General features: G+C 43.2%; 1 protein-coding gene across 2 annotated transcripts in view; it reads left to right on the forward strand.

The window, feature by feature from the left end:
- The window catches only part of tmeff1a (transmembrane protein with EGF-like and two follistatin-like domains 1a), an 85,664-nt gene extending 64,239 nt beyond the window's left edge, over positions 1 to 21,425 (forward strand). Inside the window, exons 2-10 of one of the 2 annotated variants that reach the window (XM_020467688.2) lie at positions 2,586 to 2,695; positions 7,449 to 7,578; positions 9,396 to 9,422; positions 13,042 to 13,138; positions 13,477 to 13,625; positions 17,910 to 17,963; positions 18,706 to 18,823; positions 19,082 to 19,243; positions 19,766 to 21,425. In XM_020467688.2, coding sequence (XP_020323277.1) covers positions 2,586 to 2,695; positions 7,449 to 7,578; positions 9,396 to 9,422; positions 13,042 to 13,138; positions 13,477 to 13,625; positions 17,910 to 17,963; positions 18,706 to 18,823; positions 19,082 to 19,243; positions 19,766 to 19,850 — 932 coding nt within the window. In that variant the 3' untranslated portion in view covers positions 19,851 to 21,425. The remainder of the gene's footprint in view (positions 1 to 2,585; positions 2,696 to 7,448; positions 7,579 to 9,395; positions 9,423 to 13,041; positions 13,139 to 13,476; positions 13,626 to 17,909; positions 17,964 to 18,705; positions 18,824 to 19,081; positions 19,244 to 19,765) is intronic. The other variant, XM_020467689.2, reaches the window with a different exon arrangement.
- The last annotated feature ends 339 nt before the right edge of the window (positions 21,426 to 21,764 follow it).

Below are 21,764 nucleotides of genomic sequence, written 5' to 3' on the forward strand. Positions count from 1 at the left end.
AGGAATATATTCTGCAATGGTTATGAAAATAAAATAAATCGAAAACAAATTCCTGTCTAATTTTAAGATGCCTATTTCAAGGAAAATACTATTCTAATAAACATATTTTCACTCTTCCCAGTAATGGCAAATGGCTACGTTATTGTTAGTATGTTTGTTAGTTTTTTTATGAATACGATTTTCATCATATCCCCGATTTGTACAAAATACTTGCCAGCTTGCAATACAATATTTCAACCACTAGCAGATGTGCGTCCGCATGGTATAAAGTTAGTCCATTCTCACGTCAAGTAAAATTGTTTTAAATACCAACTTTTGCGTGAACTGGTGCACGCACATTTTGGGGTATATTTTATACGTACATACGGTTTATAAATGAGGCCCCTGTCACGTTCTGACCAACGTTCGTATGTGTTTTCTTTGTTTTAGTGTTGGTCAGGACGTGAGCTGGGTGGGCATTCTATGTTGTGTGTCTGGTTTGTCTATTTCTATGTTTGGCCTGATATGGTTCTCAATCAGAGGCAGGTGTTAGTCATTGTCTCTGATTGGGAACCATATTTAAGTAGCCTGTTTTGTGTTGGGTTTTGTGGGTGATTGTCCTTATTCCTGTCGCTGTGTTATTTTACACAAGTATAGGCTGTTTTCGTTACGTTCTTTGTTTTGTAGTGTTTATAATTGATTCGTGTTTTACGTTTGTTTATTAAACATGGATCGAAATCTACACGCTGCATTTTGGTCCGATCCTTGCTATACCTCTTCGTCAGAGGAGGAGATAGAAGAAAGCCGTTACAGCCCCCATGCACCTAGCACGGTTGTTTTGGTTAGTGGTGTTTCTGTAACATGAGATGGAGTTTGCAAAACAAATGGCCACTGGATTGATGCAAATAATCATGATACCATTCTGCTAGGTAGGCAAATGCTACTTTGTAACTAGTTAACATTTAATTGAGAAGGTTTCTGGGAAAGCCTTTCCATCTACCAGAAGACAGTTATCATTAGCATCGCCATAATTAGCCTCACTATATTTTCCCTGTTCCTTAATTGATTGGAACCTGGACATTTACTTGATATTATGAATCATTTCGTACCTTGTTTCAAAGTAGCCTAGATCCAAATTCCCACCATAGAAACATGGAGGCAATTATTTTATAAAGACTTTGTATGTGTTCTCCTGTTCTATTGGTATTCTTTCAGCTTTCTTTCATTGTCTAGCAGCCAAAGTCATTATCCCAGTCATATTAGCAATGGTAATTGTTGCATCTTTAGATCTCCCTTCCCTCTCTAAATTTCAAATAAATACTTCCATCTCTGTCAATGAAACCCATTACAGGTGCGGGGGGAATTTTAGAACAGTGTTTTCCCACAAAATGTTTAACATTCTAGGCCTACCACATTGCTGTGCTAAAATGTGAAGAAATAATAGTTTATCAACATTTTAAGCTAAACATACTGATCTGTTCAATCACCCTTATTCATTGAAACAGCGTATACTTCCACTTCACAAATTTGCTACACATCCTGGGGATTAAAAAGTGAGTAAACGCAATGCTCACTGAAAAATACGTGGGTATACCGCGTATGCCTGCATATACCCTCCATTACACCTGTATAGACCTGGGAAGGGAGTCCAAGGGACAAATTAACTCCTTACCAGAACCAACAAAAGCAATGTACTTGGCTTACCATGTGTTACTGTGTTGCTTTGAAGTGGCTGTGGTATTGTTAATGTGAACCGTAACAACAACAGGACCCAGAATCGACCCGTGTGGGACACCTTTCGTAATATCCAGGAAATCTTATTTAACAGCGTCAGCAGATACACATTGAGTTGTATCTGTCAATTCATTACATGCAGCCTGGTCTATGACAACGCCTCTGAATTAGGGGTGAGTAATCAACAGTATCGAAAGCCAGGTCAATGAAGACTCATACAGGAAACTACATAATTTATAACAAGTGTAAGATGCAACAGAGATAGTGCTGGTCTAAAACCCGACTGATTTACATTTATAATACATTTCTAAGATAAAAAATAGGGCGATAATTATTTAGGTCACAAGGGTCACCACCTTTGTGAAGGGGGAGTACATGGTCCGCCTTCCAAACCTTGGGGATAATACCAGATTTAATCATCAGGTAAAATAATTCAGCTGTCAGGGTGGCAGAGAGCTGCAGTAAAAGTGGATCAAGCATATCAGCCCCAGTGGATTTCTTTTCACATCAATCTTAAGCAAATCATCTAGAACATCACAGATAGTAAATTGTTGAAATGAAAACAAAGATTCACTACATGTTTTGTAGTAGTGAACACATGTTGGGTAGTAGTGAACACATGCTGGGTTATTTACGCAGCCCAACTGACTGGGTCAAAATAACCCAACGTGTTCTGTCCAGTATTTACCCAGGGCTGGGTTACCAAATAACCTAAATTTGGTTGTTTTTAATGCAGCATTTTTTTAAATGGATGAGTCTTGGTCAAAGTAGTGCACTAAATAGGGAATGGGGTGCCATTTGGAACGCACAAAGATGTGTAGCCTACATTAAAAATTAATGAATGACCTCTTTTTTTTTCTTTGTCTTACTAGATCTGTCGGAGAAGAAGAGCGACCTACGAGTGTGTGACGACTCCAGCTGCCGTTTTGGAGGTGTCTGCAGGGATGACGGAGCCACGCTGAAGTGTGTGTGCCAGTTTCAGGTATGTGGTGTAGTTTCTACCAGATGTTGTGTGTGTACATGTTTACCTACGTTATCAGGTTCAGAATGTCCTGACAAGTCACCAGAATGTCCTGACAAGGTAGGAAAACACGAGCCTGCAGTGTGTGTATTTTTATGTTGAAAAAATGATGAATGATATGCTTGGCAGAGGTGGGTAGAGTGCTGAAAATCTGGATTTAAGTGAAGGTATTGTTACTTAGATTGTAATTTACTCAAGTAAATGTAAAAGTAGCCCTCTTAAGAAACTACTCAAGTAAGAGTAAAAAGGATCCGGTCAGAAAACTACTTAAATACTAGTTACACATTTAGTTTGTTAATTTTTTACACCTTATAGTAAAATGTGACAGCAAACAAAGATAACAACTTAGTGCAATTGATTTGAAATGCGTTATTTATGCCTGCAAGCACCATCTTGCAGATGTCCTCCAGCATAGTTACTCCCTTCACAGAACAGCGCAAACTGGCTCTAAGCAGAATAGAAAGAGGAGTGGGAGGCCCCGGTGCACAACTGAGCAAGCGGACAAGTACATTAGTGTCTACTTTGAGAAACAGACACCTCACAAGTCCTCAACTGGCAGCTTCAATAAATGGTACCCGCAAAACACTAGTCTCAATGTCAACGTCAAAAAAATCTCCTTAGGAGTGAAGACATGTGCTTCACTTCAAGAGCTGTGGTGGAGATACAGGGTTTGATGGACAACTGAGAGCCAATAAATGTATAATCACAGAGTAAAATAAATGTATAATCACAACAGTCACTAAGTTTTCATCTGACAGCGACAATAGAGTAAAATAAATCTATGTAACTGAAGTGATTTGGTCAAATGTAAAAGGTAAGTTACGTTCTTCAGAAAATACTTAAGAGTACAAGTACAGCCCACAGAGAGTAACTAGAAACGTACTAGTTCTTCCACAAACAGACTTAAGTACATGTAAAGCGTTACTTGTTGTGCGTTACTACCCACCCCCGGTGCTTGGTATAGCTTCGGAGAGGAGTGCTGTTGTTTTCGCCCTCTAGTCTAGGTTGCTTTCTGTAGTCTGAGGTGCTGAATGAGAAGGCCACCATATTTCTCTCTAATGTGACTGTAATTGCAACAGAAGGAGGACAGGTGTGTGTGTGAAGAAACCAGAATACCTTAGAGACATAGTTTAATGGGGAGACTGAGCAATAGCCTACAGTATGTCTTCTTCAGTCCTTGCCTGCAAAGCCTTTATGAAGCTTCCTAGATGCGACATTACATAGGTTATAACCATTCATGATATTCCCTCATAATGAACGATAGATGACTAGAATGTACAGTGCATCAGGGGAAGTATTCAGACCCCTAGACTTTTTCCACATTTTGTTACATTACAGCCTTATTCTAAAATTGATTAAATTGTTTATTCCCCTCATCAATCTTGACACAATACCCCATAATGACAAAGTAAAAACAGTTAGAAATGTGTAACAAAACTGATATCACATTTACATACGTTTTCAGACCCTTTACTCAGTACTTTGTTTAAGCACCTTTGGCAACGATTACTGCCTCGAGTCTAGTATATGACGCTACAAGCTTGGCACACCTGTATTTGTGGAGTTTCTCCCATTTCTTCTCTGCAGATCCTCTCAAGCTCTGTCAGGTTGGATGGGGAGCGTTGCTGCACAGAAATGTTCAGGTCTCTCCAGAGATGTTCGATCGGGTTCAAGTCCGGGCTTCCCTCGATCATGATCCCAGTCCCTGCCACCACTATGCTTTGCCGTAGGGATGGGGCCAGGATTCCTCCAGATGTGAAAGAGTTCAATCTTGGTTTCATCAGACCAAAGAATCTTGTTTCTCATGATCCTTTATGTGCCTTTTGGTAAACTCCAAGCAGGCTGTCATGTGCCTTTTGAGGAGTTGCTTCCGTCTGGCCACTCTACCATAAAGGCCTGATTGGTGGAGTGCTGCGGTGTGACTAGGGTGGGCATTCTAGTTTCTTTATTTCTATGTTTACTGTTTCTATGTTTTGGCCGGGTATGGTTCTCAATCAGGGACAGCGGTCTATTGTTTTGTCTCTGATTGGGAATCATACTTAGGCAGCCTGTTTTTCCACCTTAGTTGTGGGTAGTTAGTTGTGGCCTGTATAGCCCTAGTCAGCTTCACGTTCGTTTTTGGTGTTTTCTTGTTGGAGACATACAAAATAAAAAAGAAATGTACGCTGACCACGCTGCACCTTGGTCCGGTCATTTCCCTGACGACGTTCGTGACTTAACTACCCACCACAAACGGACCAAGCAGCGTGGTAAGGAGAACTGGACATGGGAGGACAGCCTGAATGGGAAAGGATCCTGGACGTGGGAGGAGATCCTGGCGGGAAAAATATTTGGGGGGTGCACAAGGGGAGTGTGGCAGAGTCAGGGTTCAGACCTGAGCCAACTCCTCGTGCTTACCGTAGGGAGCGTGGTACTGGTCAGGCACCGTGTTATGCGGCGGAGCGCATGGTGTCTCCAGTGCACGTTCACATCCCGGTGCGCTACATTCCAGCTCCCCGCATTGGACGGGCTAGAGTGAGCATCCAGCCAGGACGGATGGTGCCGGCTCAGCACGCCTGGCCTCCAGTGCGTGATGATCCATGGCACGAAGCCTCCAGTGATGATCCATGGCACGAAGCCTCCAGTGATGATCCATGGCACGAAGCCTCCAGCGATGATCCATGGCACGAAGCCTCCAGCGATGATCCAAGGCACGAAGCCTCCAGCGATGATCCATGGCACGAAGCCTCCAGCGATGATCCATGGCACGAAGCCTCCAGCGATGATCCATGGCACGAAGCCTCCAGCGATGATCCATGGCACGAAGCCTCCAGCGATGATCCATGGCACGAAGCCTCCAGCGATGATCCAAGGCACGAAGCCTCCAGCGATGATCCAAGGCACGAAGCCTCCAGCGTTGATCTGCGGTCCGGCGCCTCCAGCGACGGTCCCCGGTCCGGAGCCTCCAGCGACGGTCCCCGGTCCGGAGGCTCCACCGAAGTAGATGCCCACCAGGACCCTCCCTTATAGAGTCAGGTTTTGCGGCCGGAGTCCACACCATTGGTGGGGGGGGGGGGGGGGGGCATAGAGAGGCTTTTATTCTCTATTTTGGTTAGGCCAGGGTGTGACTAGGGTGGGCATTCTAGTTTCTTTATTTCTATGTTTTGGCCGGGTATGGTTCTCAATCAGGGACAGCTGACTATCGTTGTCTCTGATTGGGAACCATACTTAGGCAGCCTTTTCTCCACCTGTGTTTTGTGGGTAGTTATTTTCTGTTTAGCTGTTTAGTTGCCTGACAGAACTGTGCACTTTCGTTTTTCTACTTTGTTATTTAATAAATATCATGAACGCCTACCACGCTGCCCCTTGGGCTCCTTCAACCCACGAGAGCCGTGACAGCTGTAGAGATGGGTGTTTTGCACTGACTATCACCTGTGGGACATTATCTAGACAGGTGTGTGCTTTTCCAAATCATGTCCAATCAATTGAATTTACCACAGGTGAAACATCTCAAGAATGATCAATGGAAACAGGATGCACCTGAGCTCAATTTCAAGTCTCATAGCAAATGGTCTGAATACTTATGTAAATAAGGTATTTCTGTTTTTATTTTATAAGGCGCTAACGTAACAAAATATGGAAAGGGGAAGGGGTCTGAATACTTTCCGAAGGCACTGTATATTTATATTATGGCTTTGGCTACTCAATGACAGCTTGTGCATTAGCTAGCTTACTACGATTTCGCAACTACCTATTTCACATTTTCTTGTTGTGAAAGTATCTGCACTCTCAAATCAAAATCAAATCAAATTTTACTTGTCACATACACATGGTTAGCAGATGTTAATGCGAGTGTAGCGAAATGCTTGTGCTTCTAGTTCCGACACTGCAGTAATAACGAACAAGTAATCTAACCTAACAATTCCAAAACTACTACCTTGTATACACAGTGTAAAGGGATGAATAATAATATGTACATAAAAATATATAGATGAGTGATGGTACAGAACGGCATAGGCAAGATGCAGTAGATGGTATCGAGTACAGTATATATATATGAGATGAGTAATGTAGGGTATGTAGACATATAAAAGTGGCTAGTGATACATGTATTACATCAAGATGGCAAGATGCAGTAGATGGTATAGAGTACTGTATATACTTATGAGATGAGTAATGTAGGGTATGTAAACATTTTATGAAGTGGCATTGGTTAAAGTGGCTAGTGATACATTTTTTTATCCATTTTTCCATTATTAAAGTGACTGGATTTGAGTCAGTGTGTTGGCAGCAGCCACTCAATGTTAGTGGTGGCTGTTTAACAGTCTGATGGCCTTGAGATAGAAGCTGTTTTTCAGTCTCTCGGTCCCTGCTTTGATGCACCTGTACTGACCTCGCCTTCTGGATGATAGCAGTGTGAACAGGCAGTGGCTCGGGTGGTTGTTGTCCTTGATGATCTTTATGGCCTTCCTGTGACATCGGGTGGTGTATGTGTCCTGGAGGGCAGGTAGTTTGCCCCCGGTGATGCGTTGTGCAGACCTCACTACCCTCTGGAGAGCCTTATGGTTGTGGGCGGAGCAGTTGCCGTACCAGGCGGTGATTGTGCATCTGTAAAGGTTTGGGTGCTTTTGGTGACAAGCCGAATTTCTTCAACCTTCTGAGGTTGTATATTGCCTCTTTGCATTATGTAGACGCACTCACTTTTTTGTTTTTTGTTTTCTGCTTTTAATTTCAGTGCCACAAAAACTACATCCCTGTGTGTGGCTCCAATGGCGACACCTACCAGAATGAATGCTACCGAAGACAGGCCTCCTGCAAACAGCAGAGGCTCATATCACGCTCATCTGATGGGCCATGCTCTGCAGGTGAGTATTTCCACTTCTATGTTACAATCAGAGAAATATCATTTCTTAAAGGAAAAACATTTAAATTCCCTCAGACCACAGCAATTTTACCCATATGTCCACAACCCATCACAGCCCAGAACAGAACATTCACTTGAATGGAAATGTCTGTTCAAATAATTGTATTTATATTATTACAATAACGTTCAATGGATGTAGACTTGTTCAGGGCTGCAGTCTGTTTGTCTACCTTTCACCCCTATGTGTGCACTCCTTCACTCCCCTGGTGGATTTAAAAGGAACAGAGTGGTGGTAGAAACTCTTTCAGCACTAGTTCTAGCTGATGCCAATCCAATGAGCGTTGACGTCCATGTGGGGGAGTGAGCAAGTCCATACTTCAGGGAGAAGTGTGGGAATTAGAACGCAGCCCCAGGTTCTCTCAATCCCAGTCCTCAAGGGCTGGCGTGTCTACAGGGTTTCTACTCTCCTCAATACTTTATTGATTACACTGATTGGTTTGAGATTCCGCTCACCTCGTTTCTTAGGTCTACATCAATTAGCAATTAAAGAAAATAGATGGAAAGCAGTTGGCTCTGTTGGGGATACCTGTTGTCGAAATCACAATTTCAGAATAGGTGTATTTGGAAGTGTTAGTTATTTGCTTGTCATTCATCAGGGTATGGCTTTGAATAGGAAATATCTGACTGGTTCACCAGGTCTAACCCAGAAGCCAATTCTGAGGCAGAAACAAAAGCCCTGCACAGATTGCCCACAGACACACAAACACACACTCACATCACTTGTTCACCTGTGCCTACACTAAGACAGACAGGTTTTCTCTTCGAGTATCACAGACATCCCGGGGGTCAAATTGTCATAACACATAGCAAACGTGTGAGATACTTTGAGCAACAGTTTCCAGCTCGTGTCGTGAAACCAATCTCTCGGGGCGATGGCCTGATTTCCCTGGTGACGCATCACAGCAGTGCACTCTTTTTACGACTTACCCGAGCGTTCTTGCGCCGCAATATGCCCTCTGCTTCCTTCCCCTCTCTCCTTGATTAGTCCCATTTCCTCTTGCCTATATTTAGGCTTTCTGTCATTGAAGCGTTTGGCGGCTATGAGCCTACTGCCGAGGCAACACCATGAATACTAAGGACCCTGATAAGGGCACCCTATTCACTGTTTAGTGCACTACTTTTGACCAGAGCCCTATGGGCCCTGGTCAGAAGTAGTGCTCTATAAAGGGAAAAGACACTGGGTAGTCAGGCTGATTGAGGTAGTATATACATGTAGATATGGTTAAAGTGACTATGCATATATGATGAACAGAGGGTAGCAGTAGCGTAAAATAGGGGTGGCAGGACACAATGCAGATAGCCCGGTTAGCCAATGTGCAGGAGCACAGGTTGGTCGGCCCAATTGAGGTAGATTGAACTACAGTCAATGTTTTTGCAGTCAAGACTGGGCTGTGGTTTTGGGTTGAGTAAACCTTGAAGCTGATCTTTGGTAGTTTCTAGAGAATTTACGTCTGGTCCCTCTGTAAAAAAAAATCATGAACTATGAATTTGGATAGAGGTGCTATAAAAGAAAGCTGTGGGGAACTTTAATTAAACGATGCAGCCAATATTCATCTCCTAATGCAACAATACCATGCCAAAATCTTGGAAGCATGTGTCCATTTCTTAATTCAAGCACACTGTGCCAAGATTTGTGTTGCCAGGGTCCATTTCTTAATGCAACAACACTATGCCAAGAAATATAGGGAAGCAGTGTTTTTGAAGGGCATACACCATATGTGGATTAGAATTGTGACAACGTCTTTCCTGTCTTCACAGATACTGGCTCCGGCTCTGGAGACGGAGGTACGTGGTATACTCTATGGTTAATCCTGTGTTAAGCATATACATCCGATATGGTTTTCGAACTACACATGTACTAGATGATAAAGCATTGAAATAATCTGCATTTACAGTCATTTGTTCTGTGATTTAGGCAAATATATCAGTGAAACATACTTACATACCTCAAAGGCCCCAAAATGACTACATTGGACAAGAAAGGGGCACACCTGAAACCACGGATTGTGCGGTTTCACAAGTTAAGAATGACGGTCGTATGTGTATATGTGAACCATTTAGGTAAAATGTGAGGTAAACATTATTAGCAAATAAACCTCCGTACTGCCTCTAACTTTTAACCCTTTTTGAAGGTTTTTCCTCATGCGACATGGAATGGTGTTCCAAGTCCTAGGAAGTACACAGGCTTGATACACCAAGCATTTATTTCCTATTCTGTTCATGCTGAATGCTAATGCAGTCCCTTGACTGTGGTGTGTCGGACATTTCTGGAAATGCCTATTTAGATTGCAGTTTAACTTTACATCCCCCTGCTTATTCACTACTTCTGAAAGCTTCCAACTCTTGAGTTTGTCTCGGAATACATTTCAGACAATACACAACAAATTCCTTTAATGAATACTCAAGCTGGCGGCTTTTTGGATGATTTGTGAATGGGGGTTACACAAGCCAGTGAATCGCCTGGCTTTGTACACAGTCTGTAAGCAAGCTGGAATATTAAGTCCCTGATAATGGTCCGAGAGAAAATGGCCGTTCGTTCGCCCCAGTAACTTCTCCTGATGGAGGCATTGATATTTCAGTAACACTATTTGGATATTCCATCTACAGACTATCGGTAACATTTCAATTGCATGTCTTTAGCATCTCAACAGTCTATATTGTCATTTTCAACAAGCTATAGATGCTCAACAAACCATCTGTAGACTATTAGCACCATTTTCAACAGCATATCTGTAGCCTGTCAGTAATATTTGAACAGTGTATTCTCTCACTTGCACAAATGCCAAGCCCATCGAGACATTTTGTGACCATCTGCATGTGGCGACCGCAGCGTTTGTTGTTTAATGTGGTTTTAATTGGAGAGCAGTGACTGGGGACCCAATATCTCTACCATCTGCACAGGACTGGATAGACGTGCATAATCCCCTACAGGCGATTGGCTGAGCTGTTTATGACATAAATTATTAAAGTGCAATTGAGCTCTGATGCTTGTGTATCTGTCCGTGTGCTTTGGATGTGTTTTGCTGTCCCCTTTGAACACTGTCGGGTGTTCACAGTGGTTCTCTGTAGGGATTGTGTGTGTGTGTGATTGCTGTGTCTGGTGTGTTTTGAGGATTGTCTGGTGTGTTTGAGGATTGTCTGGTGTGTGTACCTAATATGTTGTGTATCAGAGGTGGTTGGATGGGAGGACAGGCTCATGGTAATGGCTGGAACGGAATTATGGAATGGAACTTTGTGTTCGATACCATTCCATTTACTCCATTCCAGCCATTGTTGTGAGCCATCCTCCCCAGACCAGCATTCTTGTGGTGTGTGTGTGTGTGTGTGTGTGTGTGAGCGAGATGGAGAGAGAGAGTGAGGGAGACCTGAGAACAGAATGTTTGTTTGGTACACTCAGCCTTTGTGTGTGCCTCTGTGGATGGCTCATGGCTGTTGTGTGTTTGCGCCCATGCGAAGGCGTGTTGTCATAATGTAAAAAGATGGATAGAAGGTAACACGTACACCGGCATTGATTGAGTGGGGATGCACAGTGAGGTACTGTATAGCCGTTTCCATGGAGTGGTAGGTTGCTAGCAATGTGAAAGGGTTGTTGTGGGGTGGTAGGGTTGTGTTCACTTCAGGTGTATAATATCCTGCTTTGGCAAAGCAAATGTAATCAAAACAAGGACTGGCTGACTGAGTGTCGTAAAGCTAATACATTCTATCTAGAGAATGGAGAATTGCTGTTAGTTTGGGCGGACTGCTGGATGTGGGCTTACATCCGTTAAACCCATTTGATAAAAGGATACTGTCACGTTCTGACCATAGTTCTTGTGTTTTCCTTGATTTGGTGTTGGTCAGGATGTGAGCTGGATGGGCATTTCTATGTTTGGCCTAATATGGTTCTCAATCAGAGGCAGGTGTTGGTCATTGTCTCTGATTGGGAACCATATTTAGGTAGCTTGTTTTGTGTAGGGGGTTTGTGGGTATTTGTTTCCTGTCTCTGTGTTCTCTGCACCAGATAGGACTGTTTTCGGGTTGTTTTGTAGTGTGTTCATGTTGAGTTTCTGTTATTAAAGAACCATGGACACTTACCACGCTGCGCATTGGTCCTCCGATCCTTCTCGCTTCTCCTCCTCAGACGAAGAGGAGGAGGAAAACCCTTACAGACACAAATAATATTCACGTCTCTGTTTTATCACACAAGTAATGTATATCAATCAAATCTGTAATAACGTGCTACAATTTAAGGGGAAATCATCTGGGATGTGACTATCTAAAGCCATTTATTATTGGAGAATATAACGTATAAATGAGCTTTTAATGTGGTACATATAGTTTCTTGGGTAATGACAACATCTGGTGACACAGGTCAGCCTAGCAGCGACAACAAAGCCTTGGCAGATCTTTATCTATTGATCCTGTGTCGTCCCGACTAAACACAACTGAGCACCACAGGCAATACAAACATAAGCAGCGGGCCAATCTGTCAGTACAGCGGCGATAACCCATATTCCCCCCACGACGGCCGCCCTGGTTTATTGCGTTTGATCAAATATGGGTTAATTGTAATCCGCTTTGACAGTGGTGGGCGTGTTTTACATTAGGAAATTACACCGGATAAATCCCTAAACGGCCCTCAATGAATACAGCCCCAATCATCTGCACACAGATGATAATGATACCTCACCTCATTGATATCTGCATTTGGGTGTTGTTTGAGTGTTATTGCCTTGTCTGTAGCGAATGCTCTGCTCCACTGAAAAATCACCACTCCACTCACTGCCAGATAATAGTAATGCATCGCTATAATTCCAAAATACCATGGTTTCTTTTCACTGTCATTATATAAATCTCTTTACTCATTCAACCTGGCGTAATATAATGTGTGAGTCACTAGTGTCTTTTCCCCCCCTTATCCGCCTCCTGTAAATGAGAGTGATGGAAACAGGACGTTTTCGGTACAATTGTATAAATGACGGCAGATCATTTGTTCGTTCGACGTGGTGGGATCTTTTTGTGTCGGTAAAATGTATTATGCGAGAGATGGCAGTGGAAACGCCTTTATGCGCAAATATATGATATATTCCCCATCATATGGAAGTAAACCTGGAGTCACATAATGATATGGTGTGTGTCGCCAATTGATTTGAAACCTAGTGAATGATAGTCATGAAAAACCCCTAGGCCTTAACCCTTAGGCCTTAACCCTTAGGCGCTGAAAAGATTTTATTAGGAATATGGCAAAACATCCTACTTGCCTATCAGAAGGCAAGGTGAAGCTACTACCACGCCTAGTTATCTTGGTTCTACATAAAGTGACAAGGGGCTAGGGGTTTCTCCTATACTGAGCCATTGTCTGAGCAAGAGAAACCCCAAATAGCTGGTAACAGTGTTTTGGATGTTGTCCACCCTGCTCTCCCAGAATACGAAGGCTCAGGCACAGACGCGGGGAAGAAGTTCACTAAGTGCGGCACGTGCAAGTATGGAGCGGAATGCGACGAGGACTCTGAGGACGTCTGGTGAGTGTCTGTAAAATAGTAACTATCTTTTTCATATCATACAATAGGTCATAGAATATTGAACTTAAGCGTTGAGGAGTTGTCTCTGGCCTCATTGTAGGACCAACAATATTAAACACATTGTCATTAGAATCTAAAATACATTTTAAATTTCAATACTATATCATACTGCATCAATATACAGTATTAGTATCATGGAGTATAATCCTACATAATCACCCTCTGAACGTACACGTCCAAGAGATCTTCCTAATATACTGTAGTCGACGCTGATGGAAGTAGACCAGGAGTTTGGAGTGAAACAATAAGGGTTAAACATGTTCCTCTTTTTCTGTCAGGTGCATATGTAACATTGACTGCAGTGGACACAATGAGAACCCTGTGTGCGCCACGGACGGAAACTCCTACAACAACCCCTGTCTAGTCCGAGAGGCCTCGTGCATGAAACAGGAGCAGATCGACGTCAAGCATCTTGGGAGATGCCCAGGTGAGACTGAGCACTACGCTCTCTGCAACTAGTAAAACTGGTTTACTGCTTGTAAAATGTTTTTCTTTTCTTTTTTCTTTCTTTTTTCTTCATTTGGGCACACAAACTCACAACCTACTGTACACAACTGGGTTGAATTGGTGTACTTTTGTAATTCGCAAAGGTTATGGCGCAGCTTTTCAAAGCCCAGCAAGACCGGATTTGGGGATTTTCCCATTTTGACGTAGTCATCTACTGAAATTCCAAAATGTGTCCCTTTTGAACCTGTTTTTATTTGTTGTCACTAATTGGATTGGAGGGGGGGGGGGTTGTTTATGTTAGCATTATTCTAGTGTCAGTCTCTTACTTACACTGGAAACAAACTGGGAACTGGCCCCAGTCTATTTGGGCCAAACCTACAGTATACAGCTAGCCTCCATAATTATGGTAGATGCCATAGGAAGCTAGCCATATTAGGGCTAGGCCAAGGCCTCACTTTAAGCAGTATGTTCACATTTTAGTCAACCGTTTTGAGTCTCTCGGGGAAGTGTAATTACACTAGTTCCAGGAACAATACTGTTAGCTTCACTCATCTCACCTGGAGACTTTCTTACGCTAACCCTATGCTACTACAAATGCTAGCTAACCATATGCTATCTTACCCCAAAAGCTGTCGTCCCATTGTAGCCTCATCGCACAAGTTATACAAAGTCACAAGTCACACTTGACACAAAGCTGTGGTAATGCTAGGCCCCGTTTCCACTCGTAGAGTCCTTCATGCTCACCTGACTGAAGCTGCTCGCAGCCAGATAAGCCTCACCAAGCAGACACCTGTCGTCAGCACTGAGCCGATCGATCAGTCACTAAAATCAATGAGCACCAGGCAAGCGTATCAAAGCCTCAGAAGTCTGTAAACAAGCACACAAGCCCTGACCAGCGCCTCAAAAGGAATAACATTTATTTATACTACCCCGCCGCCATTCCAAACCCCTGTCACGTCGAAACCTTCCCAGAATTCAATTTACTCAGCCGTGATTGAAGCTCGCTACGCCTTGTGTGTTTCAGAGGCATCTTTTGAGGGAAAAAGCTCAAATTAGTTCTGTTATCCCAGGTCACAGTATGAGAAGTTTTGATCTAGCCAATCCTGGATGACTTTTTTGGGGGGGGATATAGTGGAGAGGGGCTCATTTGTAGTCCTGTGTTGTTGTCTGATGTTTCCAGACTCTGGGGTTGACAGTGCCAACACCCCAAGCTATTTCAGAAAACCACCCTCAGAGTATATCTTCCTAGACTTGATTTACTCAATAACCCCCCCCACCCCTACTTTTTTACACAAAACTTGGCCGATAGCCTAAAACGAGTGTTCCCACAGGTCCTAATAGAAGAAAATGCAGGACCTTTTATGGATTTCTTGTTGGTTGTTTAAGGCAGTCAAATGTCCAGACTTAATTAGACTCAATTAGTATTTGTTTTCTTTCAAATATGTTGAGCATCTGATTGAGCCTGTCTGTATTGCCAGGTGGGAGGGGTTTGCATTTGGGGTTTGCATTCCATTGGTTCTTTTGTGCCAGATATGCTCAATCAATCCCAGGTCAATTATTTGAATGAAAGCATAATATTATTTGGAACCTGGTTTGCAGATGTCAGGAGCGGCTATGACAAAGCTACTGATTGCCTCTGTGGGAGAGAAGTCTAAGCGACAGTGTGCCTTGCAGGATCTGGGAGGAGGAGCACCTGCCTCAGTATGTAGAGCAGCAGACCAACTTGCCAGGATCGCACCGGTTTCCTTGACACAAACCGGGATTAAGATATTTTGTGACGCTCGAAAGCCCATATGCCAAATGTTATTGCAGTTTCAATGAATACTTTCCCCATGATTTTATTTTTGCAGATTCATTCGTTCAACCACAGTGTCATTGATTAGAGTCGATTCATATTTGATCATATTTAAATTCCTTAAGGTTGTGCACTAACTTAAGGGTTAGTAAACTCGACAGCTTCAAAATAAAGCCCAAGCATTTGTTTGCAGGTGGCACTACATATTTAACCACTGTTGCATGTTAGATTTTTGCACATCAAAGCAACAGCAAGGTAAATCTGTAGCTATCTCAGTAATGCTACATCTCGCAGCAATTCTCTCATAATCAGGCACACTTTTTTAGGTTAAAACAACCAGAATTATCCCTCTAGAATTTTCTACAATCACTGACTTCCTACTGTGGCTGCATTGTGAGCAACTACACAGTGCAACATCAAAAACAAACAAAAGAAAGAAGCACTGTCAATATTTCTAGAGGAAGGATAGAATCTAAAAAATGGATGAGTATGTGCTGCTGTGTTTACTTATTCACAGCCTCACTCTTTTCCTCTCATCTTCCTGTTTAACATGCACCCCACCAACCGCTCTCGTCCGCGAGCCATCGCAACAAGACGAGAGCGGCGTCGTGTCAAGCCAGCGTTAGCTGTCGACTGTTTTGTATGATAGGAAGACTACAAACACAGATTGACACACAGACACACCACAATCACGCACACTGTCATAGCAACAGGCACTGGCACAACTCCCTGCACTTGTTGTTACATACCGGACTCACCTCACATCGAAAGGCCTGTAAACACATAGATAGACCTCTTTACGCCTCCGTTCTGACAGATAGATATCCCCCTTCAGACAGAGAGCAAACATCCCCCACTTCCTTCGAAACCCTGGGAAATAATTATCCTCCAAACATCCATGAAGAGAAACATTCTCAGCCAGTTTGTTTGTTTGAGACTAATCTGTAGCCAGACAGATGGACAGGACCTGTGTCCAGCGGTCTCTCGTGTAGACAGACTGACAGACATGCAGACAAGATAAACAGGCAGGCAGACACAGGCAGGCTGACTGACGGGCAGACACAGGCAGGCTGACTGACGGGCAGACACAGACAGACTGACTGACGGGCAGACACAGACTGACGGGCAGACACAGACTGACTGACTGACGGGCAGATAGACAGACTGACTGACGGGCAGATACAGAGAGACTGACTGACGGGCAGATACAGACAGACTGACTGACGGGCAGACACAGACTGACTGACTGACGGGCAGACACAGACAGACTGACTGACGGGCAGACACAGACAGACTGACTGACGGGCAGACACAGACAGACTGACTGACGGGCAGACACAGACAGACTGACTGACGGGCAGACACAGACAGACTGACTGATGGGCAGACACAGACAGACTGACTGACGGGCAGACACAGACAGACTGACTGACGGGCAGACACAGACCGACTGACTGACGGGCAGACACAGACTGACGGGCAGATACAGACTGACTGACTGACGGGCAGATACAGACAGACTGACTGACGGGCAGATACAGACAGACTGACTGACGGGCAGACACAGACCGACTGACTGACGGGCAGACACAGACTGACGGGCAGATACAGACTGACTGACTGACGGGCAGATACAGACAGACTGACTGACGGGCAGATACAGACAGACTGACTGACGGGCAGACACAGACAGACTGACTGACGGGCAGATACAGACAGGCTGACTGACGGGCAGACACAGACAGGCTGACTGACGGGCAGACACAGACAGGCTGACTGACGGGCAGACACAGACAGGCTGACTGACGGGCAGACACAGACAGGCTGACTGACGGGCAGACACAGACAGGCTGACTGACGGGCAGACACAGACAGGCTGACTGACGGGCAGACACAGACAGGCACACTGACTGACGGGCAGACACAGACAGACACACTGACTGACGGGCAGACACAGACAGGCTGACTGACGGGCAGACACAGGCAGGCTGACTGACGGGCAGACACAGAAAAGACAGACAGAACTCCAAGTCCTCACAGGCAGACATATGGCCCAATCCCAAACCCATTAGTCCCCCCTCGTGGATCTGAGAGGACTAAACAGACAGAGGCCATCCAGCATACCAGATGGGTGATGGCTATATATCCAATCCTGATCAGATCAGGAGGTAGGCACCAGCACAGACCGAACAGTAGCATAGGCTACATTTACCAACTCTTAAAAAGACCTCAGGAGGAATGTGTATCTAAAACCTTGGTCGTATTCTGATGACTGTATTCATGATGAACAACATAAGTGAATGAGTGTGTGTGTGTGTGTGTGTGCAATCATATTATTCATTATCATTTGGTGGGTGCTTATGTCTGTCCTATTTCACACACATACTATATACACATGTGTATTATATGCATATATGAATGTGTGTGTGTGAGAGAGAGCTTCCACTTATCTTCTCTTATTTCTACCAGCAGATAAAGAGAAAATGGGGAAGAAAGATGACGGCAGTTCCTACAATCTTTTAGGCAAGCATTTTTTCAATTGACTCTATTTAATCTACCTGTCATTGTGTTGCAATTGTTGATTTATGTAGTGGCATTGAAGTCATAATCCCACCATAAAGCCACAGTAGATATTTTTTGGGTTTTTGTTTTACGCTCGGCAAACATAATGTAATATAGTGTACCAATAACACCACTTCACCTACTTACTGTAGCATAGAAGCAGATCAAAAGAAGAGCAGATACAAAAGCTCCCAGGACAGTATTTTCCATCTTTTCATTTTGTGCATTGCTATTATAATCAACTCAATCTCTCGTCATTCCCATACACCTCTGAGCATTTTGAATCAATGGCTTCAGTGCCGATACAATTCATAATACTGTGCAATCAAATGTTACTGACAAAAGGTTACCATAACAATGCCTAACATACACATGACATACAACTGTTCCTAACGAGAGGGAATCAAATCAAAACGGACATGTGATGTCGTCACATATCATTACCGCAAATGCCATTCTCTCCTTATTTGTTGGAAATGTTTGTTTTCATTTTAAGATTTAGCAGTTTATTTGATTTTGATGTACACATTCGGAGCTGACAGCATTATTTCTGTAGACACAGTAGTTCACATGTCCTAGGCCGAAATAAATAAACAGTTGTGCTCAAAAGAAGTCTACAAATAATTAGGGATCTGGCGATTGCTAGGAATAGTTTGCAAAGTTGCTTGGGTTATGTCTTTTCTTCTAAAATTCCATTTCTCAGACACCGCAGACCCAGGGGATGGCTTCTACGCCGGGATGCACATCCCCTGTGCGGAGAGCTACGCTGGCTTCTGTGTACACGGGAAATGCGAGATCAAGTACAACATGGCCACCTGCAGGTCTGTCTCATATCTGTCGTGGCTCCTCCTTTCCTTTCTTCTTTCCCGTTCACGTGCTGCAGGCAGATCGCTGACAGGCGAGACGCCCCACTGTTTGGATAGAGCATGAAGCGGTCTGATAATCTGTATGTCATGTGTCTGTCATAAATGGAAGGGTCGGAACATTCTGTTCATAATAGAAATGGAGCATTGTGACATTGTACAGCTGATAGTTTTTTTTTTCATCGTGACACTGTCTCCTTGCGATGGCGCCAACAGGTGTGACTCGGGCTACAAGGGGGCACAGTGCGAGGAGCCCCAGGACTTCAACGTCCTGTATGTGGTGCCCAGCGGCCAGAAGCTCCACTACGTCCTCATCGCCGCCATCATTGGCGCCGTACAGATCGCCGTCATCGTTGCTGTGGTGATGTGCATCATGAGGTAAGCGGCTAGGTGTCACAACTCTCACGGAGGGTGTGACGTTTCGGTCTTCCACATTGTCGTCAAGTTCAGCGACTGAGAGGATTGAAAATAACCCTAGGCGTGAGGTGTGTACGGCTTACAGCCAAGGAAGCCACCGTATGTGTGACTGACAAGGGTTTAAACATAGGTCTCCGGTGTGGCACAGGACTGTTAGTCCGCTGAGCTAAAGCCTAGCTGTTCAAATCTTAGGCAAGGTTACTCATCGCATGATAGTAATTCTGTGAAGTAGGTGTATGGATGCTAAGAAATAGCATCTGGATCAAAGGCAATCAATTAACTTTCTGTCTAGTTTTATTAAGTTATTCAGTGCTTAGAAGAGAATACAATATTAATGTGTGTGGGGAAAGTTAATCTTCCCTAGCCGACAGTTAAACAAACCATCCATCATTTAACAAAACCACATAAATCTCTCATAGCTTAGTTTTAAGCACCGACTTAGAATCTGAGGCTCAAAACTAATTTCCTTTTTTGTACTTACAGGAAATGCCCGAAAAACAACAGGGGCCGTCGACAAAAGCAAAACCTCGGACACTTCTCATCAGACACTAACTCCAGGATGGTATAGCTCGTGTTTTTAAATAATTTTTTCTTACAACGTGGAACACAATTTTTTTTATGTAAAGATTTGTCATTTTATTATTTTATTCTTCCAAAAATATAGAAGAATGAGGATATTTATTTCAGGGACCTTACTTTTCTGTTTCTCTGGTGGATATGTAGCGTATATTGCAGCGCTATTTTTTACATTTTCCAGCCACACACTGGTATGAGGAACCGTCGACCATGCCGCTCGTCGCTTACCCTTATATCGGCATTTTTGTTTAGTTGTTTTTTTATTCCTGTTTGTTTACTTTTTGCTTTTTCCGAAAATACGGTACCTTCGGCGAACTGGAAAATGAATCCCAAGGAAACAAATACAGCGTCTGCCTATATGGAATGTGCTACATATTGGAAACAATTATCTCCAAGACTCTCTCTCTCTTTCTATGTCTTTTTACAAATGATGTGCAGCTGATCACCAAAATGACGTTTTTATTTATTGGGTGAGGGGTCAGCCAGCAAGGTGGATAATATGTTTACACTTATTCTTTGATATGTAATTACAATTTTAAAGAATACACTGTGTTTAACTAGCTAATCATTTATTTTGTCATTTTATTTATGGTGACATTTTTTACGTTTACATTATTATTACGAGGATTCTTTTTCTAATTCTAGTTACTGTACGGTATATTGCATGACTTGTGAAACTGTGTTCTGTGGTGTAGTTTTAACTTAAAGAAAAGATGACAAGTCCTCAAAGCTTTCATCTCAGCAGCTCTACCAGTCCGATTATGCCAGCACATTATGATAGGCCTCCATGTAAAATAGAATTCGGACGGTAGATTGATTGATTTGTCATTGGGGGGAAAAAGGAATGTGTAATCTTTAAAATAAGTCTCCTGTCAGTCTTCTCAAACCAATCATACTGGGTTACATCAAAGTATCTATGACTGGAGTTTGACTTTGATGGTGGAGACATGAAAGTGGATTGTAATACAATGGGACAGCATTTTTGGGGGGTCTTTTAACTGTCTTACAATCACAGGATTGTAATGAAAGAGCTGTTGACTTTGGGGGAGCAGTGGTATTTAATTTAATGATACAAAATGAAGGACTACACATTGAGATACTACTATCATCCCTTTAGGATACTTTCATGTATTTAAAAACGTATTGGTTGCCGAAATGGATGTAATCAAGGGTTTTCTTTGAATGTGAGGATGTAATGCTGTTGTTGTTTCTCCACAAAACGTTACTTACATTTGCTCCTCAGCAAGACATTCCAAATACAGAGAAAATGTTGAATGGACGAATGAATAGGATGAAAAAGAACACTTCCGAGGTCCAAAGTGTAATGCTTAACCGCCAGTTTAAGTAGTTATTTATTTCATCACTGGGGCCTTTATGTAAATGTCTTTAGTCTGCCTACATCTGGTCGTAGGTCTTTGAGCGAAGTGTTTCTACTTGTTCTTTACCATCTCAGCCGTGACTATAAATGTGACTAGAATGTGTTTGACATGTCGTTGATCTTCTGCATGTAGGACTTCATAGGCAATTTTTGTCCCCAAAAAATAAAATGGAAATGTTTTTTAATGTGTCATGGTTTGGAATGCATCAATAGGAATGAAATGTCCTGTTTTACTGCACTGTCATCCCTCAACAGAGAGGGAAGGGTAATCACACCACTCGTGTTCTATTTGTGACGCTGCAAGTCCCGCCTTTCCCATCTCCTCATTGGTTTTTAGGAGAATTTACCCACGTGGGTGATTGACAGATGAACTGAGGTCCGTACTCCAGTCTAGTTGGTGGTAATAATGCGCCTTAAAGTTGGTTGCCAACCGCCATATAAAGTCCAAAGAAGAAGCCTGAAGGAGGAGAGATTACTAAAAATGAACTACATTTACACTTTTTTCTGTGAATTAATTGTCAGAGTAGA

Source organism: Oncorhynchus kisutch, linkage group LG30 (genome assembly GCF_002021735.2).
Source record: "Oncorhynchus kisutch isolate 150728-3 linkage group LG30, Okis_V2, whole genome shotgun sequence".
Classification (NCBI taxonomy): domain Eukaryota; kingdom Metazoa; phylum Chordata; class Actinopteri; order Salmoniformes; family Salmonidae; genus Oncorhynchus; species Oncorhynchus kisutch.